General features: G+C 35.8%; 1 protein-coding gene across 1 annotated transcript; it reads right to left on the minus strand.

Annotated features, from left to right (window-relative positions):
- Nucleotides 1-1,459: 1,459 nt before the first annotated feature.
- On the minus strand, nt 1,460-20,330 carry CCDC172 (coiled-coil domain containing 172). The gene is made up of 8 exons (XM_009701977.1): nt 20,252-20,330; nt 19,929-20,014; nt 16,396-16,512; nt 14,648-14,813; nt 12,550-12,651; nt 11,466-11,568; nt 2,334-2,421; nt 1,460-1,492 (listed from the first exon to the last, which is right to left on the minus strand). Exons 1-8 carry the CDS (start codon nt 20,328-20,330, stop codon nt 1,460-1,462), a joined length of 774 nt encoding a protein of 257 aa, XP_009700279.1.
- Between the last annotated feature and the right edge of the window lie 6,051 nt (nt 20,331-26,381).

Here is a 26,381-nt window from a genome sequence, read left to right on the forward strand (position 1 = left end):
TAGACCACATCCACAGCCTTTCTCTCATCTCCCAAGCGAGTCACTTGGTCATAGAAGGAGATCAGGTTGGTCAAGCAGGACTTGCCTTTCATGAACCCATGCTGGCTAGTCCTGATCCCCTGATTATCCTTCACATGCCTTGTGATCTCACTCAGGATGATTTGCTCCATAACCTTCCTCGGTACCGAGGTCAGGCCGACAGGCCTGTAGTTCCCCGGATCCTCCTTCCAGCCTTTCTTGTAGATGGGCGTCACATTGACTAGCCTGCAGTCATCTGGGACCTCCCCAGTTAGCCAGGACTGCTGGTAGATGATGGAGAGAGATCAGAATACTCTTTGATACCAGTGCTGCAGATCAGACCTTGCCAAACTTCAAACTGCAACTGTGTCCCAAGACGAAAAAACCTTCTCCATTGCATGCAGAATTTGGTCAGCTTCCGAAGGTGGTTTATTCCTCCCTTCTTAATAAAACATCTTTTGCAGTTTTATGCGTGACAGATACCCTCTGTAGCTTGGAGAGCTCTGGGTGTAGAAAAACTAGTGAAAAGTAATTATCCACCCCACCTCCCAGGTGGGAAGCAGATTGAAAATTATTTGCACACACCGTTGGATGTGATGAGACGATTACCGCAGAGTGGACTGAGGCTGAGCAGAGTGAAAGTTTTTACATGGTCCTTTTGTAAGCACATGAACCGTAAAGTCAGTTCCTACCGTGGGCTGGGAACTACTGTAGCAGTTATATGTCCTACATGCTTGAATGAATAGAGTTCCTTATTCAATGGAAATTCTTCACCAATTTTCTAGAAAATTGGGCTTTTCATTTAGAATATGGTTTTATCTTTGCCAGCAAGTGCTGAAGCTAGCACTCAGTATTTTGTGGGTTGTGGGAGAGGAAGAAAAGAAGCCTTCTCACGAAATCAGAAGATAAGCGCTAAGTAATGGACTGGCTTACCATCAATGGAGGCATCTACTGCTCCATAGATTTGGAAGCTACTCCAGACTATTGTGCAGCATTGCTGGAACTGAGCTGTTTCAGAGAGCTTGTTACAGAATTGCATTGTCAAGATATAAACTAAATAGCTGCAGCTCCCCTTAAGTATTTCTTGATGGTAATAGCAGTCTTCCTCTCAAGTAAGACCACATTACTACCTTAAAAATAGGAGAGCGTTCATTCTAAGAAATAGTACATAGAGAATAGAGCTAGTAATACAGGAACTCAGCTGTATGTGTTGTGGGATACATACTGTCCGTTCATGGGGAATAAAGATGAAGCTAAAGATGGATACGCCACCACTTTTAAATGAATAAAATTTTATTTTAATGAAAAGTAAAAGCAGATACAAACTGTGGTTTAATCAAGCAAAAAAATAGAAGCAAACCTTATAAAGCCTGAGTAAACTGGTTTTAAAACACCCAAAGACTAGCTTCCATGACACTCCATATCATATACCACATATTATTCACTTGTCTGAAGACTTTTTTTGTGACAGATTCTGGAAAAGAGAGAGAATTGAATTCTAGAAAATGGGTTTAGTGTGGTCTTTACAGAGAAGTTTTTAAACATTGAGAATTCTTTTGTTTCTGAAGTTCAACAAGCACGATAAAATTAATGGATAAAGTACAAGTAAGTTATAGTCCTCCAACAGAATCTCAAAACTGATTATAAAAGTGAGTAATACAAATTTCCCATGACTGTTATTCTGCTGTTCCTACTAGTGGCAGCTGCATCTTCATACAGCTTAATCAGGGGCCCTGAAATGAACCTTTAAAACCTCTTTATTTGAAAAAATAGGACTTCAAAATATTTTTTCTCTTTGTATTTTTACATAGACTGACAATCAAGAAATTTGAAGTTAGGATTCACATTTAGAGAAAAAACACACTTTAATAAGTTTTTATAAGGAATTTGTGAGTGGACAAAATAAAATATTACATAAAAGGATGCTATTATCATCCTATTTCTCCACATTCTCAGCTTCCATTTAACAGACAGCTGGAGTTAAAGATTAATTTAGCTCCTAAATGCATAATCTTTTTCAGCTTTCAAGAAACTAATGATTAGTACTAGTCTCCCAAATAGGTCTTTCTTGTGCTAGAAATGTATCTTTAAATTCTTTTCTATGCTTCCCTTTTCTATGAGAAATGATATTCCTGGACATTTGGAAATAATAGGCTAAAAGAAATGAGAATTGGAGTGCACCTGCCATGCAAGGATGTTTGGCTGTGTATATAGTATAAAAACCTGCTTATCTAAAACCACTGCTAATCATCTTAAAAAACAGCTTCAAAACTAAAATTATCAAACACTTAAAATATATAATGAAAATGGCATACCATTTGCAGAATTTCAATTTCTGTCCGAAGAGTCTCACAGATACTTTCCCAATCATCGTCTTTGCAATTTTCTAATTCTTTCTTAAGCCTGTGTCCAAAACCAAATAAATTTTCAGATCAGAGAACTGTTGCTTGGGTAACTATGTTTTTTTCTCAGCTTTGGTCCCAATTGTCAATTTGACTTATGTGGGAAAACCCTCATTGATCTATTTGCATGATCAGGATTTAAGTTTGCTAGTTTTGCAATTCGCAGTCCAATATGCTGCTCTCCCGCAATATTGTTGGATTTCATTCAGCATTGCCAGTTGTGATGGCAATGTGAGGAACTTCAGAAAATAACATTTTGGGTTTTTACAAAGTATATTGTGACTAAGCACTTTGTTAGACAAATTTTCGGACTGTGTTGTTTTCATAAACCATGAAAGATTTATGGCCTTATTAGTCATCATTTTCCTTATTTAAATACGTGAATTTGAATTTTGATACTTAGGAAGTACCACATGTTACTGTTCTTACTTTCCCTGGGTATCTACTCGTAGCTGTTGGTGGAGGCAGAATGTTGGGTTAGATGGGTCCTCTGCCTGACCCTGTGCAGCCATTCCTGTGCAATCGTTGCTCCATACCCCTCCACAGATTCCTTTGCTGTTGCTACTGTTCTCTCCCCACTGCTCCTATTACTCTTCAGCACTTACTGACTGTTTCCCAATAGTCTCAGCCAGGAAATCTTCAACTTTTCTACAATAAGGACTAATTTTGATATAGTGGCTTTTGCATTCAAAAGACCATCGACTTTTTCCCCCATTCTTTCAAGATTATATGATAGCCCCAATGGTAGTAGTCGCAATTATCTGTAAAAATATTATTTAGAATTATGCCTAATGTAAAATATTAGTAGTGTAACATTAAAATCTGTTAGGAAATCAGACAGCATGGGGCCAGCGCCATACAGGGAGCTACCTCTGAATCCACAGGAAGCGCTCAGCAAAAAGACCTGTAGTGTGCAGTTCGGTTTTCTTAAATGGGTGGAGATATTCATAGCAGCAATGCTTTCAGGGCTAGAACTTTCTTTCGTCTCTTTGAGGCATAAAGCAGTTTTTACAAACAACTCTTGGCTAATTTTTGCCACAAATACGGAAACAATTAACAAAACAAACCTTAGCAACAGGATTGCTGCAGCTCCTGAATCACTGCAGCCCCTCTCCAAATGTTTTCACAGAATGAAAAGAGGCAAAAGACTTGACTTACCTAAAACTGTCTACAAACTAGGCACACATATCCAGAGTTTTGAGAACCAGAAAAATGCAGTTCAAATGGAAAAAACCTCTCTACAGAAAGAGACTTTCCAAGCGAAATGTCTGTGTTTGGGAAATGTGTAAGAGATTCATCCTGCTAAAAGGAGACACCTAAACTTTGGACATCAATGACGGTAGTGGTTTAAATTAATACTCAGTAGGCCAAGAGAAATCTATGCCAGAGCTTTTAGTAGTCTGATGAATACAGGTGATGAGATTATACTGAGTCTTTCCATGGCTGTCATAAGAAAAGCATAATGAGAAAGCTGAAGTTGCTTACCCTTAATACAGTTTCGGCAAACAACGTGAATATTATAGGACATATAGACAGATTGAAAAAACAGGAGGAAAAGTATATATTCTGCTTCTCATTAAATAGATAAACTGATGCATAAAAGCAGGACCCTGTTTATTCTGAAGTTGAAAGAGGAGATAGTGACAATTTTTTCTTTCCCCTATAGTGGGGAATAAATTATTTAACCCTATTATATACATAATGCACCTCTTTGTCTGTCCTACTGCAGATAGAGTTTGTTTTCTACACAAGAAAATAGCTTTATTAAAAGTAAAAGATCTAGCTTCATATGAGAGGAATAGCTTAGTCACCATGTGGCATTAGAATAGTAGCATAAGACTGGAGTGTAAATTAATTTTGCTGTTCCTGTGGAAAATGTAAATATTTTACCATCAATATGGACACAGGATGAACTCTGTGTATATGTATTACAAAGGAGTAAATGCCTCTTCTTTCAGAAATATTTTTCCTGCATTCATAATACATACAAGTGTTTGAACAAAAGGAAATTTAGAGCTACACTTCAAGAAATGAAATATTCACTGTACTGTAGTACATTGCTAGTTTACAGACCATTTTAATTGAGAGAAGTTCATTTCAAGGCCTAAGATCAGCTGCTGATCTTGATTAAATCAGCTTAACTTCAGTGCCTTGCCTCCTCATTTTTTTCCCTGTCTGTATTCTCTGTCAGCATTTTAGAACCCTAATTTAAGACAAACAAAAGCCCTACTTTGCCTAATTTACTTTAGTAAAAGACATAGTCTGTGAATTTCAGAGAAAATGCTCTCTCATTGTCTTCCACGTTGTAAAATTGATACATAGTCTGTTTGCTAGTTGTCAGCTAAGAATGATACCAGTCCACATTAGGTGTACATTAAGGATAGAACAATCAGAAGATAAACAGTAGGAGTTGCCTATCTGTGTCTTGGGATTGTGAATTAATTACTATTGATGATGTGCTTTGAAATGGTAACTTTTTGCATATGGATTTTAAAATCTTATTTAAAATATTTTATAAAACTTTTAAATGTGGTGACAGCACAACTCCTTACACAGCATGGGGTAGTGGTGATAAAAAACATTCATTCAAATGTGGTGTTTAATTTTTACATTAATCAGTTGATTTTGCTTTCAGGTCTTCCTTCTTTCTTATTTAGAAGCTAGATAATTAAAGTATGTGCCAGGAATATTATACTCGCAAAACAAGGGTTGTCTGTTAGGTTACGGTCTACACAATTAATGCATTGGAGACGCCTGAGTTACTGAATAAATGATGACATTTTACCAGAAAGAATGTGAGACAATGGAACTATTCAAAAAAGTGCTTAACCTGGAAGCAGATTCAGTTTTTTCACTTTACATTTAAGATAAGCAGGATATTCATATTTGTCTTCCCACTATCAGATTGAATGTGCAAACCAATTATTCATGAAACTATACTGTCTAGATGGAGGGCAGGTTTTCTGTCACCTTTGGAAATGGAAAAAGATGTACCTTTTGCCAGAACAAGGATTAATATGACAATTATACCCTCCTTATGACTATGATGAAAAGCAAGTCTCTTAAAAAAATAATCCGAAAAATCACATTAACATTCAGCCCTCCATGCCCTTTGTTTTTGTTTTATTTTTAGCATTTTGGTCTCCTTGATGACAATAAAATATATCTTTTTAAAAAGTCATTGCACTGGATGAACAGTGTATTGGTAAGTTACAGCATCACAGGTAACGGACTTTAATGAACAGCTGGAGATGAAATGCCATACTTGTGAAAGGAGGTTTGACTATTCCTTTGAAAAACATTCAAGATAAATAGTGATAGCAAAACCTAGTCTTAAATCAAGTAGGTGGGACAACCGCATCAGCATTTTCTTGGATGCTAGCTTGCCCTAGACCGAGCTCTGCTATCAGTGGTCCATTTTCCATTACTCTTGAATGCCAGAAGTGACAAAGAGATGAAGAAGGAGGAGATCACTGAAGATGATCGATTTTGCAGCTTTGAAAGGAGCACAGCTATTTAATGTCATTGGCATTTGTGGCTGATACATACTCTTCTGGAGTTTCAGCTGTATATGCAGAAGGCAAATAGGAAAAATAATTGTCAAATCGATACTTGCTGGTATTATGAATTGAAGTATGATGAAAATAACGTTATTGTCAAACAGATTTCTCTGAAAATCATAAAATACATAAACTTGCACTGTATATAATTCTATTCCTCCTCTTTTTTAGTCACTCTAGTCTACAAGGTTTAGAGTTCTTCAGCTGTTTTACACTATTGTCTTAAAACATTTTCTATTCCAAAGTCATTATTTAAAACATTAAGCAAGACCAGCTGTGACTGTAGTTACCTTCTCCTAACCCCAAAATTTCTTTTTTCAGACCTATTACTGTTGTTATTATTAGTCATTTCCTTACTCAAAATTTTCAATATGTCTTCCCCAGGATAACTAATAGTTTCCCATGCGGGATAACATCAAATACTTTACTAATGTCTAGATGGATAGCATTTGTATTTTCTTTGTCTAACCAGTTGGTTGTCTTATTAAAGAAATATATCATTAGTGGGATTTGATCTACTTTTTGTAAATCCAGACTGCATCTTATCATGGAAACCTATTTTAACATAATTCAAACTATAGGCGCTGCTATTAAAAAGAAAATCTAAAAAAATCAATGAGGAGATTGTCATTAGAAAACTAATTTTGAACCCCATATATTACTCTAGAGGTTGATATTTCCTGATTATAAAATTTAACATAAAATTAAATTGCAAATATTTTTTTAAACCACCAGAACCATGCATGGCCTTAGGCAGTCTGCTGTTACCATGAAACATTTGTTCAGCTCTAATGAACATGTTTCCTGTATGATTTTTATGAAAGAAAACATTGCTTTTTCCTTCCTAATTTTGGTAATGGAGTTTCTTTTTCTGTATGATGAAGTATAAGAAGGAATACTACATTTTTAGGAATCAGGCAAGTACACAAAGCCTTGAACTATTTACAAAGTAAGCTGACTTATGCATTTCCCTTCTGCTACTGCTTTTCTGAAGTAGGACAGAAATTCAGGTTTCAAAGAAACATTTTATCCTTAGTCTACCTTTAGAATAGTGTGAAAAATGCCGATTTTAGGTAGAAACTGTCTGTTCTTAGCCTAAATAAAGTCTAATTAAAATTATTTCTAGGTTGCTTTACTTAAGGCAACACATAAACTTAAAATGTGAAAGAAGATAAATAATTAATATAGTAAGTAATTACAATGAATATAATAGTGAAATGATATACCTAGGAATTTACTTGTATCGGTTAGTCTCTGCTTTGCTCCTGTATTGTTCCACTTAAGTGATGCTACTTGTTACCTGCCAGGGAAATGTGACTCAAGAGAGCTGATGTCAAAGTTCTTTCCTGCTGTTTTGTGTTTGGGGTGGGCATTGGCAGAACAGACGATTGAAATAAGGCTTTTGATTTTAATTGCAGATCTTTTCTGAAAAATAGTCCTCTTTTCTTAAATATTTCTATGAATTACACACCTATATCATGAGACTTACGATTTCCAGAGTGCCTGCTTTGAGGAAGAGGGTACATTGTCTTATCCATAACTACATCTGTGCTTAACATTCAAATTTTGGTTAGCTTTTTCCTGTGTCTGATGTGTACTAGAACAAGCCTATAACTGCAGCACCAATAGCTGTTGGAATTACCAGTGTGTGCTTCTCATGACCTTTTCTAATTCTTTGATGGATTTGGAAGAAATTTTATGAAACTACAGACACGGTATAGGGCATTTTTCTCAGATCAAAGATGAATTGCTGTAATTTGAATTAGCTGGCTACATTCTTCAGCTGAAATGCAATTTACTTTAAGATATATACTTAATTGTAATGAAGATTCTTGCCTTGCCAGCTACTTTTGATATTGATTTTTAAGCTGGGACTAGGTATGTGATACAATAACAGACTTACAGGGTGATCTGGGAGCTACATATATCAGGTTATTGATGCTGACTGTCTCCCACATTTGTTTTAAGTAAGCATTAAAAACATTGATATTTTCACCATTTAAAGTCGCGTGGTTTCCTGCTCTATAAAGAGAATAAAATTTTGTGCTTATTTCATACAAAAATGTATTTTGATCCATATTATTTGTGTCAAAATATTCTTCTCTGTATATATACTAAATATGACTTCCAGTAAAAACTGAAATTCTGTTCTCGCAATAGATTCTGTATGGGGGAAAAAAGCTTATCTTGTTAGGCTAGAGAGGGTTGTTTCTCAAATACAGTACGTTCAATCACATTGATTTTAACATGACCAAAACTGACTCCTATTAAGATGTACACTAGTATATGTAAGATTGGATTAATTGGCACTTTGGTTGCAAAAGGACCTTTGCAAGCACCAAAGGTGTATCTAGACCATCAGGAGGGCTTCCTGGTTCACCCAAGGTGCCTGGTAACTTTAATTTTCCTCACTGATGCTGCATGAATTCTTCCTTATTCTCAGATTCCCTTCAGAGGGCACCCACAGGAGTGGACCAGATGATTCACTCAAGGATCTGCCACCAAAAACCTCTTGACTTGGACTGCATCAGCATGTGCTCTGCTGCAGCAGCCATGGTTCCTCAAATACTTCTGTGGCACATCATAGGTCATGCAACACACATGCTACGTATTGTCACTTTGAACCAGCACTCTGCTGTGGTGAACATAACTCCTTTAGGTATTTAATGCATTTTGAATGGAAAATATGTGTATATACATGATATCATATCTTAATGTCACAGAGACACTACAATGGGATGAGAGCAGATATAATCTCACCAAATGCTAGGCAGTGTGGAGATGACTGGTTTGTTGCAGATAATGCTGCCTCTGCACAGTGTAGGCACAAGCCAGTGCATATGTCTTGATCTATGGGCTGTGCAATCCACAGTGATAATTGGTTCACTGGATAATTCAGACTGCAAGAGATGTCAGGAGGTCATCTAGGTCAATGTCCTTCTCAAAGCAGAGTCAGCTACAAGGTCAGACCAGGTTACTCAGGGCTTTATCCAGTCAAGTCTGAAAACCTTTCAAGGATGAAAACTGCAACCTCTCTGGGCAACCTTCTCCCTTGCTATACTATCCTCACAATAAAAGAGTTTTTCCTTAAATTCATTCGAAACGCCTCTTATTTCAACTTCTGCTTTTTGTCTTTTGTTTTCCCACTGTGAAGCATTGTTCAGATCCTGGCTCCATCTTCTTGATGACATCCTTGTAGGTGGTGGAAGGCGATCAGTTACCTCCAAGGGGACTATTTATGCACTGCAGTATTTATAGCATATAATACTTTAAATTCCCTTTCATTCTCTTAATTCAGTAGTCCAAACCAGGAAGCGATGAGTTGGGGTTTTTTTTTGTTGTTTTTTTTTGTTTGTTTGTTTGTTTTTTTAACAAAATCAAGAATTTATATAGTTGTATGAGCCTGATAAGGTTTGGGATAATTCTAAACAGCACAGCACTACGACATACCGAAGTAGATAAATGAAGATTTCCTGCCTGGCTCTACTGAAATGTGTGTGCTTACATGAAATACCATAACATAGCTATGTTGCTTCTGGCATCTCAGTTAACTTATTCAGCGCTATCTCTCTCTATAAAGCATTGAGCTTTTTTGATCAAAAGCAAGTGCAAGATAAAAGTATGATTTAGGTAAATCTGTCCTAAATTTTGTCTAGTATCTGAAATGAAAAAATATTTCCATGTAAAGAATATGTCTTCAATACATTATTACATCTCAAGGAGCCCTTGCTTTTTGTGATAGTAGCAGTAGGAGCAGTTTATATTTTGCACTGCATGCAATTATCAAATAATGTAAGCTTATCTTGACCATAAAATGAGGCATTTTGTGAAACAAAAAGATCTCATCATCCTTCTTGCTTTGGTTGTAAATGATACTTTCTGGTTTTGTGGTTAACAGAATTTAATATGTTTTATCCACTGTTGTGTTTTCCACCCAGATAAAACCAAAGTATCGTTCCACAGAGCCGTGAGTTAATTTCATTATGCAGAAAGACAGACATTCATAGATTTGAATGATTTGCCTAAGATCTCATAGCAATCAGTGGCAGAGCTGGGCATCTAAAGTAATATAATGTTCGCTACTTCTGTACCTTATACACAGGAAACCTGTTATAGAAAACTAATTACACCAATTTGGATACTAAGTGGCATCACGGCAGTAAACTACTTCAAGAGAAGTATGTTACTTAGAAGGAAGTTGACAACCTCATGTATTGCAAAACCTAATATATCACGATGGAATGAATAATGTAAAAGAGTGAATTATAACATGCTGTCTTACAGAATTGCTGCCGTTATTATTATTTACACTGTGTCTTCTATGTATATGTTGAATGCAAATTTTTGCTACTGTATGCAGAATTGTGAGCTAATTAATTTTTATGCTGAGGGAATTTTGGCCATGTCTCAACACCATGTAAGAGGTTGAAAAGAGTTAGTAATAGGGTTGATATATCATTTTCTTTGGAAAACCGATATTCAGCAAAAAATGGGCCATTACTAAATCGTCTTTCAGAAAAATGCTCAGGGTTCCTTGCAAAAATTTATTTTTCCATTGACAGTTTTCAGAAAAAAACCCACTATATTTATTTATTTTTGTCAAAAACTCAGAAATGTATAGAAAAAAGTCCCATGCTGGTAACAAAAGTTGTATTTTTTCTAACAATTTATGTTAGAGAATATTTTGGACCAGTTTTTCTAGGAGGAGTTCCTTTGCATTGTCTGTTAAATATTTTTAAATATCCACAGGCACTTTCATCTGGAACACCATAAAATAGGAAAAAGATGGTTAATTCTGTGATATGGGGCTTTCTGCATTGGAAGATTTTTTTTGTTGAAAACATTACATTATTTTCTCTATCATGAAAACGTAAATGTCACACTTATGCAAACTAAAAAAAGAGTCATTACCACTCAGTTCCTTGGAAACAATATTCACTATTAAGGGAGACTGTGCAAGGTCTTCTGTCTTAGTTAAATCTTCAAAATTTTCTTCTAAACTAGCTTAATTAGGAGGTGAACTAGAACTGCTGGTAGAAATTATATAGAAAACAAATCTACATTTAGTTGGTTCAATACAAGGCCCACTTGACCCAAGGAGGTTATTGTGGCCAATCCATTCCTTTGCTGTCAGCCTCTGGGGAAGTATGTATAGCATTGGGTAGCTCATCAGTACTTTATGTGCCACCACCATTTTTACAAAAACTTAAGAACTGGCCTTCCACCCAAGGAGCAGTCTTTTGCTCTTCCTCCGAGTGACTTCCTTGCAAACACTTTCAGTTTTTAGTTCATTGGAGTATGCATGTAACGGTGAAAGGCTGTAATAAACAACGGGAATTCATGTTCTGTAATAAAAATGAATGATTCTTCTGATTTCAAAGGAACATTGTGCAGCAAAGGTAAAATAGTCATTGCCACCAGGACTGGTCTGCAGTTACAGACCTAAAATCAAATTTAGGAACTTATTAACATGGGAGACTCTTACCTTAAACATTCAGGATCAGTCTGAGGTTTTTCAGTGACTTGGACTTTTTTTACTTCTAAATCTTTTGTCACTCTTTCAGCCTCCCTGATTACTTCCTCAAGGTCTAAACATAAAATAACAATTACCTTATAAATATATATTAATCATCCATATTCAAAGACTTCCTACATTTTCTAAATTTATCTTTTTTAATATTTCTTCATGAAACTGTTTGTAGGGTAAAGGCATCTGAATAAAGAAAATGAATTATTTTATTATTGTAATTGGTATGCATATTGCAATCTTCTAGAAAATTTTGTTCCTTTTCCCAGATAATTTATGACTATATTTATGGCCTATCTTTCTCAGCTCTCTTACTGTGACATGTTATTTACACACTTGCTAAAAAGTCACTAAGTCACTTCAAGGTTACATTTTTTTAAATCCAAATCCCAAAATCATCCCTAGTGCTTGTGATCACCTTTGACGCAGAAACTTTCTTGGTTCCCTCTGTATCTTTTTAGTTTTTTCTTTCAAAGGGTTTCCTGTGTATTTGATGCATTCCTCCCAGGTTTGTGTGTAGATTTCTTTTTTTATGCACAGACTTTCATACACGAACACACAAATGTGAGTAAAGAGGTGATAGTTCAATTTCCAACTCAGAGGTTTAGCACCTACGCCAAATCTTTATCAGTCCAATCCATGTTGCTTGTTAAACATTTGAATTTTAGTGACTTTCTTTAAATATAGGTTAATGGGCTTTAAACAATATTTATGTTGATTTTTAGTTCACTTTGGAACACTCAATTCTCCATTTAAGTATATGACTTACCAGCAAAAGTAAGATTTTCTTTTTTGTATTTATAGCTTACGATTCAGCAATCTGCAGACCTCAGTATCACGAACATTTAAAATAAATCTTATTGAAATCAATAATATTTGTTATTACCATGTTTAAAAAGATGTATTACATAATGTAACAATATATTAAATTCTTGTTTCTATGATTTCTTTTTCTTGAGAAAAATAACTTAACAGAAAGCATTTTTCATAAGCACTTGTTACGCCACAAATAATTATCATGACAAGTGATTATCATGCACACCTTTGAGTTTTCTCTGGAGAGTAAATAAATCCTGCTTTAATTCATTCTTCTGCAGCTGAAGTGCATTTAACTGAACATTTTTATGTTCCATTGACTTCATTTCTAAGAAAAAATATATTTTAAATGAAAATGCATTGCAGTTTTAGTCTTCATGATATAAACTTAAATATTCTTGACCACTCTTCAGCTAGTCAAAAAGAACCTTAAATGTAAAACTAAAATGAACTAAACCCAGTTATATAAAACCCAGTTCACAGGAAACTATATGTCATATAATGTATTCATAACTATTACAGAAAAATTTTTTTAATGTTATTAAGATGTTTGACATATTTTGTTGACTGGCATAAAAAGAATGTTTTGCTTTAAAGTTACTTCATCTATAATGGAAGATGACTTATTGAATAGGTGGTGAACAGACATCTCTCTGCAGGACTGAAAACAACCTTATTTTGTTTAATGTTATGGACATTTGAACATGACCATTTTCAGCATCTGGAATTAATTGTGATTGTTTCCCTGACAACTGGAGGTCCTCACATAATTTCCTTGTCATGAGTTACTTAAACTTTTCTCTTTAGTGTTGTCAGTATGCTCAGGACTGTAGCAGACAGAAAGACAGACAAGTTGTACCTCAAAAAAGGTGCAATTTAAAAGGATGGAATCAAGACAACAACTGAACCTAGAGAAGAATGTTCGTCACCTTTCATGTCCTACTGATCATTTAACTGATCAGATCTGCCTGAATATGTAAAAATTAATCATTAAAAATAACAGGTGCCACCAAATACAGACTTTTTTTTCAATTGTAGATGAGAACCAGAGCAATAGGAAATACAGAAAGAAGGTACCACCAAGTACAAACTCCAAGGGATTGTCATATTTCAGTAACTTTACATCAGATATCGGGAATCCAAAGTCTGGTGCTTGATGAATCATAGAATCATGAGACTGGAAAGGACTTTGAGGTGTCAGCTACTGCATTCCTCCTCCTGAAGGCAGGATCAGCTGTACCTCTGTCATTTCTGACAGATGCTTTCCTAACCTGTTTTTAAAGACCCTTGGTAATGAGGACTCCTAATTTCTTTGGCAATGGAATCCCCTAAGGCAGAATGTTTCAGTTGTTCACTGTTCTTGCAAAGATTTCTAAACTGCCAGCCAGACTCTCTCTTACTGTGGTTTACATGTGTCACTTTTTATGCAGGTCACTATAGGTATGGAGAATATATTAATTTCCTTTCTACAGAATCCTTTAATGATTTGAAGACTGATATGCATCTTCCATCAGTCTTTTCATTCACAGGTTAAATAATTCCAATTCTTTAATTTTTTTTTTGCTTCTCATGTTCTCCAGATCTCTGATTACTCTCACTGGTCCCATGTGGATTCTCTCCAGTTGGTCCACATTTTTTTGTGAAGTGTAACATTTAAAACTAGATGCACAGTACTCCAGCTAAGAGCATAACTGCCCTAAACAGAGTGAGGGATTATTTTGCATGTCTTAGAGGTCAGAATTATGTTTATGTCTCAGTATGGTGTTGGCATTCTGATGCCATTGACTCATGTTCAGCTTGTGATCCATGATGACTCCTATTTCCTTGCTGAAGGATTGCTTTTCAGTCTGACTCTCTGTTCTGAGAAATCTCATATTCTGTATCTTAACATAAAGTTATACTGTGGCAGTAAAAGACAATTTCTGCAAGACATTTGTGCATATAATTCTTTTGAAGCTAAGGAAATTTACATAGCTCAACCATAAGTGATTATAATCAGTGCAAATCTAATATAGTATGCTATGTATGCCAGTGTGCCTCTGTGCTAGTTGACATTAGACATTGGGAGCCACTTCTGCAGACCTGTTTCTTCTCATCATAGTACTCATAGTTAGAAAGGACTGAAGAGGATAGGGAACAGAAGAGGCTTTAATTATGCTTGTGTAATGTGGTATGTCAGATCATGTTCTTTCAGTTTAGTGCTAAGAGGAAGTTCCAGAGAGCAAGGGAATGGAATTAAAATTATTGTTTTGCACTCCTGTATTTTACTGACTTGTATTCATTCTCTGGTAATCCAAGATAAAATAGTTTAATATAAGACTTACCATTTTTCAAAAGAGCTGCCTCATTCTCTAAATCATTTATTTCAGTCCTGACTTTTTTTTTAATCAGAAGATCTCTATTACTTGTTAGGCCATACTCATTGTTAAACTCTGTTATTTCTCTAGTAAAATTATCTTCCTCTTCAGTCATTTTTCTCTTTGCATCTGTCTGAAAAAAAGAAAGGGAAAATTGAATGTTCAGGTGAAAAAAAGAAAGTCTTTGTTAAGCTACGCAGACTGAAACACACTGTTGTTGTTTATCCTTAAACTTGTAGTACAAATGTAGTATATTTACTTTTTCTGACTTAGGAGAACATGAAAATGGTCTACAGCTCTATCATTTTGTCTGTTGTTCTAACCTTTATTGTTCCTGAAAAAGTGAAGGATATATTCTTAAGAATAAAACATTTAAAAAATCACTACATTATGTTACAGATTTGTGCCAGCAGTTCTTCAGTTCAACTCTTTATTGAAATTAGTAGCAAGTTCTGTTTAAGGTCAGTAGCATAGTATGGCCACTCTTTTTTGTTAAGATTGTTATTAAATGAAACAAAGGTAGTGTTTATTCCTCTGCAGAATGCAGTCTTACTTTAACTACCTCAATAACTACCAAGAAAGCTGTCATTGATAGGAGGTCAGTAGCATAGGATGGCCACTCTTTTTTGTTAAGATTGTTTTGTTAAGACTGCAGAATGCAGTCTTACTTTAACTACCTCAATAACTACCAAGAAAGCTGTCATTGATAGGAGGTCACTGTTCATTTTCTGGAAAAAATATTCTAAAGAGAAAAGCAATATTAAAATCCTTTAAAAAATTTTTTACTGATTGCTAAATTAAATAAAAATAAATGACCACTATATACAAAAATGCCTACCTATATATCAAACTTGTCTGGTTTCAATTAAAAGAAATTTCACACTTCTTCAAAGGATATTTAGCTTTTAGAGCTAATAATTTTTCTATGATATTAACAATATTTATTTTTCATTCTTTCTTTGTATAGGTAGGATTGGGAATACTTCGAATGCAGAAGAAGTATTACTTCATTAAAAGGATATCTGCCTAAATATTTAGGGTTAATACTGGTGATTCATACTAAATGTTTAAAATTTGGCTTTGCCGATTTAAAATACAAATACATATGCAGAGAAGACTACTCATCTCTGGCATTTCTTAATATCTACAGATCCAAGGATCCACAAGTAAGTAAGAGGAAGGCAATATTCAGGTTAGCACAAGAGAGAACTGAAAAGCTTGTTGTCTGTATATGTTGCAAGCAGCTACCTTTCAAGAGGTGGCTAGGTGTGTCTAGCATCAAAGAGATTGTGTGCTATTTCAGGATTCCTAAAATGTGGTGTTGACCTCCCTGTTTTTCCTTTGATCCTTCTCAATATGTTTTATTGTGGATGAGGCAGTCCCATTTAAGGTGAGACTTTCCTAGTTTTCATTTACAAAGGAAATAATACATCAGAATGCAGTTCAGTCATACAACAGCAGACATTAGAAAATGAAGTCAAGAATGTTAAATCAGCTTTGTAGATAAACTTCAGCATACATTACCTTAGATCATGGTTTAAATTAAAAGTAAGAATTTATCTACATTTACATTGTTAAGTATGCCAGAGTAAAAAAACAACCAAACAAAAATTTTCCAGTTTTAAAACATTACTTTTCCATATTTTCAAATTTTAAAGCTGACTACTCTCACACAGTGAAAAAGAGCTGTCTGAATACCGTAGCTGGAAACATACAAAGATTTTAAGAAGACTGCTTTTTTGATTAATAAGGTCAGCTTTCTGTTTTTCTAAGCTGTCTTCACGTTTCTTCAGAATTTCTAAGTAGAACTGTTTTTCAGACAAACGTTGAACCTTCCAAGAGAAAAAAAAAGGGTTATAAACTAAGGTTATTGTTTTATTGTTTCATATACTTTGATATTGTACATAAGGATCTTGGTCCAGTTAAAACACAGCTGACATAGCTGCTGGACTAGCAAAAGTGTAACAGCTCTTTTTTCCCCCAATAATCTTCCAATATACCACTAAGCTTTTGAAAAGTATCCTTTCTTTAAAAGACATATTTAGTGCTGGTCCATCTATCTAAAATGGCATTTTAAAGTCTGCTCAGTTTTTCAGGTTAAAACCAGGAAAAATATTGATCACCTGGGATCTTTTACCCAACATAATACAGTGTTCTCCATCTAATTGTGTAAAGCTCATTACATACCAAATCAGACAATGATACTAGAGGGACAGGGGTCCAACATCATTGTTTTGACTAAATGGCTATACACATCATCAACCCTGCAATGCTACTATTGCATATGCAAAGGAGGGAGGGATATGCTCATCTTTTTCTGAGCACAATCTCTGGAATTCTTAGCCAAGGAAATGTAATGGAAATTACCTTGTTGGTTAAAGACAGTTTGACCATAAACTCCCCAAGCCCCAAACTTTTATTTCACATATAGTTTTATTTTTAGTTTTATTAATTTTAAGCAGTAGTTTATTTGATAGAAGGGTATGCTATTCAATGAGTGCATTTTCAAAATTTGCTGAAGAGTTTTTCTCAATTTTCCAACGCATCTACTGTATCATTTTCTAACCTAAATTAAGTTATATGGTGCAATAAACTATAGCAGCAGATAAATAGGGAACAGCTAAGTGTTGGAGAGTCGTAAAGAATGAAAATCATCATCTGATGAAGTGGAGAAAAGGAGGTCAAAAGAATGACTCAGACTGTAATACTCAGAACAGTGAGCAGGGAAAGTAAAGTTAGCAGAATTGCCCACAGACTATAAAGGCATAGGGTAAGTATCAGGAAGTAAATCAAAGAGTCAGGCTGATACATGACTCTTTGTGTGTGCAGAAGCAGAAAAAAACAAATAATAATGATATTATAGAGATAAAAATGAAAAGATTGTAAAATGAAATAATGTAGATGATTTTGAAGAGGCTGCAGGTGATGTACATCTGATCAAAAACCGAGGAGGATAGTGGCATCAAATGCCCTAAGACTAGAATGTGAGAGTTGGAAAGGAAAGGATCAGATTTTTTCCTTATCCCTGACATGTCTGGCATGCTAAGTGTCCAGAAAGTGCTTGCCTCAGGAATATTTATTTTACATATTAATCCAAAGAGGGTAGATGGTCTTATACCACCGTACTTATATTACTAAACATAATAAACTACCATGTAGTTTCTCCATCTTTAAGATGCCAGCTTAATCTATGCATTTGCAACAGAATTTTTACAAGAAATCTTTGAGCCATGAAAAGCAAAATGCTATAATTTGGGTTCTAATTACACGCTACCTGATTTTACAGAACAGAGGAAAAAAATAGCATTTCCTAGGAATCTCTGATTGACCACAGGTAGTCTCTGTGTAATACATGTCAAAACACTTTTGAACTCAGTCTCATCTGCTTGGTCAGGCATAAACTGCTGTGCATGCACATGCTTGGATATGTATGCTTATAAAGAAGTGCAGTTATTTGGTGCAGGACAAATTGAATAACATTAGCTGAACAGCGTTATTTGATATTATTTGAATTACATTAACTACTGTAGACATATGTAAACTTAATTCTTGTACCAAAAAATAAATTACTTTAAATAATTTCAGTAACTACATAATCTTTAAACCTAAATACAGTCTGATTGAAACACATTTTCCCATTCCACTTGTTTTCTGTATCATTTCCTATTTATAAATGAATCAATGTCAGAGTAAGCAAGCAAGTAAAATAAATTTTTGTGGACGTCAGTGAGAATATTATTAATCCTGGTGGGTAAAGCACATAAGATTTAATTAGGAATAGTTCTTCAGCTCTTCCCATTAGTCGTTTACAATAACGGCTCTACTCTTGGGACCTTCTGTACCTACCATATAAACCTTGATTATAAATAACAGTGCATCAATAACAAATTAGTAGTATAAACATAAAATTGTGATGTTCATAAATACATTTATGAGGAAGACTACAAAGGACTTTACCTAACAGCAACAGCTAGATATAATCTGTGTTGGTTAAATAAGTTACTATTTTAAAGCGGTTCTGGGCTCTGAGATTGTGGCATGCATAAATGCAAGCATGTGAATAACTGCTTGCATGATTATAGTCTCAGTTTGCAACCAGTAAATATTTGTAAATGAGTTCTCTTTTATTCTGACCCCCTCGCATGGGGTTGAAAATAAATGTTGATGTTTATTATATATACTATATAGTCTTTTACGAAAGGCAGAAGAATCTGGTTTTGGAAGGATGAAAATCATCCCCCAAATATTTATTTTCACAACTAGGTGAGGCAATCTCCCAAAGGTTCTTGAAGATGTTTATTTAAGTGATAGGATACAAAAGTTCTGACTCCAAAGGAGGCTCCATATGATTTCCTGTTGTGCGTACACATTCTGCCAGTGCAGATACTTAAGAGCACAGGATGATATTTAGACTTAATTTTTAGGCATAAGCAAATAGATTTTTAAATAATTTGTAACCACAGGTATTAATGGTGAAAACTGGAAGCTTAATCTGAAAATATGTCTGCACTTTGGTTAAATGGAAAGCATAACAAAATCTTAAAAACACTAAATAGATCCAGAAACTTTCCTCTGTCTTGGAGTCCCTAGAAAAACTCATAGGCCTTGCAAGCCCTAACTGTGAGCCCAAGCTCACAGGAAGATCTTTAGTATATGCCTCAAGATCCTGTGAAGTAAACGGGGAAAAGTTTCCATATATTTTCTGTGAAAGGCCTTAATGAATGGCAGTGGGCAACAAAGGAATGGTTTCTGTGCCTCTGAAGGGAAGTGTTGTAACAAGCTCTGGGACTGTTCAGACAAGGCCGCTCGTGCTGTACCTGAACAGTTAGTCTGGCCCCAGCCGATGTCTGGTAACTGTGCCTTGTGAACAGACTGGCCTGACATGGTGGTCTGCTCCCGGCCAAGCTCTATCTGTGAAGCAGGAGTGTCTTTCATGTGCACATGTGCTGTCTCCAGTGCTTCCAGATTTTGGAAGCGTTATCTGGAAACCTTCCTTCCCCTGAGGTGAGTGAGTCCCTGAACATAGCCAGGGGGCAGCTTGAAGGGTCAGATTTGTGAGAGGGGAAAGACATTGACAGGACTTTTTTCACCACAGAAACACACAGTGTAAGTTTTCTCAATGGTGTTACTCAGTAGGTGAAGCATGGTCCTTGAAAGTGTTTATGAATCTATTCCTGAAAGAATAGGTCATATATTTGTAAATATAAAGTATTTCATTATTATCTATACTATAAACATGCCTGCTTACCTTAGCTTCTAATTTCATTTTTGCAGCGCTCAGCTCTTCTTTTATTTGGTTAATTTTTTCATAACTTCTATTTATGTTGAATTTAGCTGCAACACAACAAAAACCTGTAAGAATGTGTGCCTAGTTTGTAAAAGTTCCACTTCTATAAAAACATGCCATTGGCAAGAAGCAGCCAGGCTGGCTGCCTGCCGAGCTTTCACTGATAAAGTTCCCCTCGTGACAGCACAGTGGGGCTGCCCTGCTTTCCCTTCAGGAAACAGAGAGGCCATGAAGTGTGGTCGGTGCTGCTGCCGGACCCACAGGATGGTGGCCATGGGGCAGACCTTGTTGGATGAGGTGCCTCTTCTCCCTTGCCTGCCTCTCTGTAAATTGTATTTGCTGGAACAAAGCATCCAGGTTCATTTTTGTCTTCTCGTGGAGTCTATGGGCCCTCCAGATCTTGCTGTCTTTGTGGAAGGCTGGTTGATTAAAGCTGGGATGCCCTGGAGGAAGGTGAAGCTGGGCCTGCCCACAGCCCTGCCCTCAGGGCTCTGCACCCCGCCAGGCCTTGGCTCTGGCCGCTGTCCCCTGCCTCCTTGGGGTGGGGAAGGGAGCTCCAGACCACAGAGGTAAGCGACCGTGGTAGATAGGACAGGGCCGAGGTGACAGAGTGGGACGTGCGGGCTGCAGAAAGTTTGGGGGCAAGAGTGAACCTTGGGCGGAGGGAAATGTGGATGACTGGCTGGGGGAGCCCACATGGGAAACACAGGAGATGGAAATGAGCAGGAGAAAGAAGATATTTGGCTAGGCAAATGGCAGCTAGCACTCCGATTTTTGTCAAACTTGTGCGTGTTTGTGAAACATTGGTTCTGACTCAGTCTGTGGAGTTTTGATCAGACAGCTCTGACTTGATTTCTCTGGGACCACATGCTTTATACTGTTTTTTTGTTCAGAAGCTGTTTTTTTACTCCTTCCTTTTTCTATTGAGTGATCACCATCCTTTTAAAATATTATATCTTCTTAGATTTATTTATCTGTTGAAGATTGATGTCTAACCTTAGCAGCTAAGGAAGTAGGCTAAAATCTGCTGTCATACTGAAGAAGATGGTAAAGCTGACTACATAAAACTTGATCAGACTCAACTCAGCTGCATTTCACTATTAACATAAAATGACAGTGTTTCTGTTCCAGTTGGTCTCAGTAAGCAAAGATCGCAAGGTAGCCTGTTGTATGCTCTTCTGGAGCATAATTGTGTACGAGTTTACTATGCTCTGAGCTTCTGCAACTTTCTGGTTTGTACCTCACTGGATGGTATACCTGGAGATGTACCCAATTAAAAATATAATTCATATTACAGGATTTGTTCCTACATTTTGAAAAGGATTAACTACATTCCCCACTGGGAATACCTATGTGAAGTTGGCTGGTTTGCTTTGAGGCAGAAAAAGCCTGGAGAAACGAAACTTTATGGCCTTCCAGCCTTTTTAACATTGAAAAAGATTAGGATTATTGACAGTCCTGTCTTGTTAAAGAGTTTTCCTCAGAGGAGATACTATCTTAGAATAGGCTGCAGCAGCAAAGTTCAGAAAGTAGAAAGAGAAAATCTTTGACCATAAAAAGCAAAACAATAAACATGAGAGTACAAATGTCTTATTAGTGAAAAAGCAGTTCTAAATTAGCAGAATAAAACTGAGAATTCTGGAAAAATGTTATGTTATAGCATTTACTGCTTAAAAACCACCATGTTATAGCTGATAGTGTGCTATAAAATGGTGCTTTTTAAAGAAAAGACATTGCTCTAGCTAAGAAAAAAAAAAAAGTGGGTTCTGATGAAATTTAAAAACCTGAAACTAGCACATTATGTTGCAGGAAATGCAGTTATTTCTTAAAATGGAACAAAGTGCAACCGAGGAAGAAAAGTTCACAAAAGTGAATTTAAAAAATGTTTCAGAAGTGAAGCTTCCTACCCAAAGGCCAAAGGAAAGCCGGATGAGTCAAACGGGAACATTTGGTGATTGAGACAGTGATTTGTTACACAGGTCTGATGAGTGAAAAAGTCATTTTACAAAATTCAGGAAAATGAACTGCTCTATCAGTGGATCAAGGAGAAAATGAAATGAAAAGCTTTCTCTGAAGTTTTTGAGACTTGACTGCTTTTGTGTTTCAAACTGAGAAAGCTGCTGTAGGCTGGGATAGCGTTCAGTGTCACTTATTAAAGAAATGACTGTGTTTTATGGAGGGTGCTTCAGTGCCTCTAATTATGGCAAAGGAACTGCTCTCCCTAGAAAGAAGAGTCTGGCTCCAACTATACTTCTCACTGTCTGAGAATGACCATTCAGCATGATTAACAGTTCTGTAAAAGATTCCTTCAGAGCCTGAAAAAATTCAAAGTGGGACAAGTCTTTGACATTAAGCTTCATAGCTTTTGAGTCCTGCAGCTAATTGCCATGTGCTTGATTTTTGTGTGGTAAATAAGTCACAATTACAACTCAGGGTTGTATAAAGTGAATCACACATGTGAAACATATACGAGTGCTTTCAGAATCAGGATCAAGGTCATTACTTCAAAGGTGTGTAGTTGCCAGGCTCCCGTGGAAATGGATGAGATGGTATGAAACTAAATGTTTCAGAATAAAAGTAAAATGTGAATGACCTTTGCTCCACTCCAACTTTTGCAAAGTATAAGATCTTTTGTAAATCACTAGCTGTTAGAAAGGTGACTTTAATTTTATTGTCGGTCATATCAGTACCTCCTAATCTTAATCTATATCTGTATCTTAATCACTGTGCTGTAATCAGGTCATGTCTTTCTAGTGTACTTCAAAATTAGTAATTGCCCTTTGTAATCAGGCTGCTGTGCTAATAGTAAAGTTTCTTCTACAAGTTTATTCTCTAGTTTGTGTAGGAAGAAGAAAGATTTTGTTTGTAATTTCAAGTCACTATAAAAATATTAGTGTAATTTATTTCTAAATCATATACACTCAGATTGTTTCAAAAATTGTTTTTCTGAAAGCCAAAAATGAAAGAGGCAAAGGTAAAGAAGTGGCAGGGTAAAAATTAGATGCTGCAATATGGTCTTCACCACAAAAAATATATCGTAGAAGCTAGAAATTATAAGATTATAGTTACAAATAGATTTCCTCTTTTGTTCTTAAGCACTGCTAGTATTATTTTTTCCATATAAAACTCTACTGCTTACTTTTGAAATGTTGTATTTATAGCAAACCTTCTTCCCAAATTACATCTCTCTGGTCTCCCTTTGCTCTTGGTGGTCTTTCTATCTGCCATCTATTTTTGCACTAACTTTTTTCTACCTTACATGAAAGAATAAAGCCAAATTATTCCACAGCATAAATTCACAGTTATCATTTTGTGTTCAGTGCTGAAGTCTGAGCTATCCTTTACTGGGTAATAGCATATATATGTGTGGGGAGAGAGAGAGAGATAAAAATAAAGGAAGAGCACTAACCACTTGGAATGCAGTGTTGAGCAGCAATGCTGATGGGGAGAGACCACAAATAGTGAGAAACCCAGTAATTATTTGGCATAAGTAAGCCTAAAAAATAGCAGACTTATTCAAAATTAATTCTATAATGTGGCTTTTAAAACCAAAGCTTTAACTCTACTATTTAAAACTTCAGTGTTAAAATACAGCAAGCAGTTTAAAGTGGTAACATGTAATAAAGTGGGTTTAATGCAAATCAAGACCATTTTGTGGGGTTGTTCTCCGCCTTCTGCTGGCCACCCATTGCACTGCCAGGGAGGATGAAGCTGTTCTGTCTCTTCCCTTGCCTGTCTCCTGCCCAGGCTGGGTGGGATGGGGGGAGCACAGGCCCAGCAGAACAAGCATTTGGTGGTCTCTGCTTGAATATAGTTGAGTTCCTAGTAATGAAAAGGAAAAAAAGAACTCAACTACTTCTGAAAACCTAGAGCAGGACAGCAGAGAAGAGGCATATTAAAATGCAGTAATAACCTAGAATTTATGACATACCTCTAATTTCCTGAGGAACTCGGGTTAAACACAGTCTGGTGGTTGTCTGTGGAAGAGTAAGCACAAACTGCTAACCCACAGGCTAGAAGCTCTCCATTTCTAGTAGACTACTCAGCAAGGGACTATTGAATGGACACCCTGTTTCCTCCTTGTAACAAGGAAGAAATAAATTACAAAAATTCATATAATAAAATGTAAAATAATGGAAAATTTAGAAGTAAATCCCTGGCAAATTATACGCAAATGAATACAGAATGTTTCTCTGTGCCCCAAATCCCTATCTGTCTGTTTTTTCAGGTGACAAAATTGTGAGTTAGTGAAAAGCCGTGTGTGTTTATAATGTATTAAAAAACACTAGGAAGTAACTTTGTACTCCCCCTAACATGTCTGGCTGCAGTGGAGAATTAGCTATACTCTTTTCCACTTTGGTAGGAATGTAAACAACTTCACAACAGATGTTCTTTATAAGGACAGAGACTGCTATTTGCATTGTGATATCTCCATTTGAGTCTTATATCCAAGATTTTGTTTAATTCCATCTGGAAAGGCTTCATTGGATCTCTTTGGGTTACAAAAGCAAAGATTACTCTTTTAAGTTTTTAAATGTAAGTTTTCTGTTGTCTTTGGTTGTAATCACACACCTGCTTTCTTTCCTGATTGATAACTGTGCTGTTATATAGGTATCTGCATTGTTCCTCTGTAGTGTTTTAGAGTCTTAAATATATTTCAGTTGTCTCTTTTACTAGATCTAAACATCTACCCTAAAACTTTTTACTCTGCTATTCTGTAGTATTTGGATAAGCGACAAATGAGGCTCTCATTTTGAAACATTTATCAGAGCTCTTATTTATCTTGGCATAATGGTAGTAACTTGTCTAATGGAGAAAGAATTTTTCAGATCTGGAGTGCGTATCACAGTACAAAACACTGCCTTGGCTTTGCATTTCCATAGTAAATTTTCTTAATTATTTGGCTGGAGAACTGCAGTTTGCTTTACATCAATACTGGTTATCACTAAGTTGGCATCCAGTGGAAGCTACAACAGAAACAGTGAAAAAATACTTTTTAGATTTTGTTTGTATCTTCCACTTATAAAAGAGATTGGTTTTTTTTTTTAGTTTGTACTAGCAGAAATGTAAATGAATTATCCATTATGTTGTAATGTCTTATTAGAAGATAGGTGCCATTAACTCTTCTGAATAATGGGCTGTAAAAGAAACATTTTCAGGACTGGGACTTTCATACAAGAGATGTAATCTTGGATTGAAATGCGTTAAACAATCTGTTGAAAATAGTTCATTTTAATCAATTAAGTATGGTGTGTTTCCTATAACCATATAACGCCAGTATGCTAGCTGATCTCTTTTTGTCACATAAATTTTATCTTAGTCATAGAAAAACCTTAATGGACACTGAAACATAGAAAGTAATAAATTTACAGTTAGTTTATGAAAGTAAAAAAAATTTTTTTTTTTTCATTTCAGTTGATTCTCAGAAGTTCATATACAATGCTGTAAATTATTAGATGAGCAACTGTCGTTATTTCTTCTAAAATATTTCAGGAGATTTTAAAATGTTTGGTTTAAAGTGTTTGGTTTTTTAAGCTCTATTTCTACTTGATGCTGCAATTGTAGGAAAAGGAATGTGTAGATGTCTGAAACGAAACTGCTTTATTGTCTGCATTCATAACGGGAGCGTTATTTAGTGCTAGGTTAGATAACTGTTATACTTTTGCTGTATGCATTAAAGCCAAATGAGTCTCTCTGCATGCTGAAAATAATTCTCACGTGACACCAAGATTTGTCCATTACACTTTTAGACTTCTCTGCTAATAGTTTTCATAAGATTAATTTTACAGTCCCATCCATGTTCCTGCTTAAAAATATGACAGTTTCCTTAGATATTTGGAAGACTTGGATACATGCCCATGGCCTGAATTAGGCAGCAGTAGAGACTATTGCACAGTCCGTGCAAGTGCCCAAACCAAGGAAGTACTGCCTATTCGAGGAAGGGCTATCTCAGTTTGACTGAAACGTACATCCTGAATCTGAAAACCTGCTCTTAACATAACTAGTGAAACTGCATGGTCTCATAAAACCTCTCACCAAAATTGGGCCAGATGGTATTTTTTAGAGACAAACTGTTTTGTAAGAAAGTTCCCAATTCTGATTATATATTTAGAAAAAAAAAAGCTGTTGTCCCTACTCCTTCAAAATAATTGGAACAGTTTTCAGAATACTTCTTTCCTCCAGACTATTGTGGAAAAGGTATGTTCTACCTGCAGGTTTTAAAAGCTGATTTGTAAAATCCAATCTAATAAATAGCTCTCTATAAAACTGTGCCCTCTATTTTTTGTACAGCCCTTTCTGGGCAGAGGAACATATTTAATGAAGACTTAACAATGATAAAGAACACTATATAAACTTAACTGCCTGTTGATACAGATGTTATGCTGTGATTTCATCTTTTTTAAAGATGATACA

This window comes from Cariama cristata, unplaced genomic scaffold (genome assembly GCF_000690535.1).
Source record: "Cariama cristata isolate BGI_N322 unplaced genomic scaffold, ASM69053v1 scaffold8996, whole genome shotgun sequence".
Classification (NCBI taxonomy): domain Eukaryota; kingdom Metazoa; phylum Chordata; class Aves; order Cariamiformes; family Cariamidae; genus Cariama; species Cariama cristata.

Coding starts and splice junctions, on each gene's coding strand:
- CCDC172 (XM_009701977.1), bottom strand. CDS start 20,330: ATGAACCTGGATGCTTTGTTCCAGCAAATACAATTTACAGAGAGGCAG. Junction 20,015..20,251: donor GAGGCACCTCATCCAACAAG/GTCTGCCCCATG, acceptor GTTGTGTTGCAG/CTAAATTCAACATAAATAGA. Junction 16,513..19,928: donor AAATGAAATTAGAAGCTAAG/GTAAGCAGGCAT, acceptor TTCTCTTGGAAG/GTTCAACGTTTGTCTGAAAA.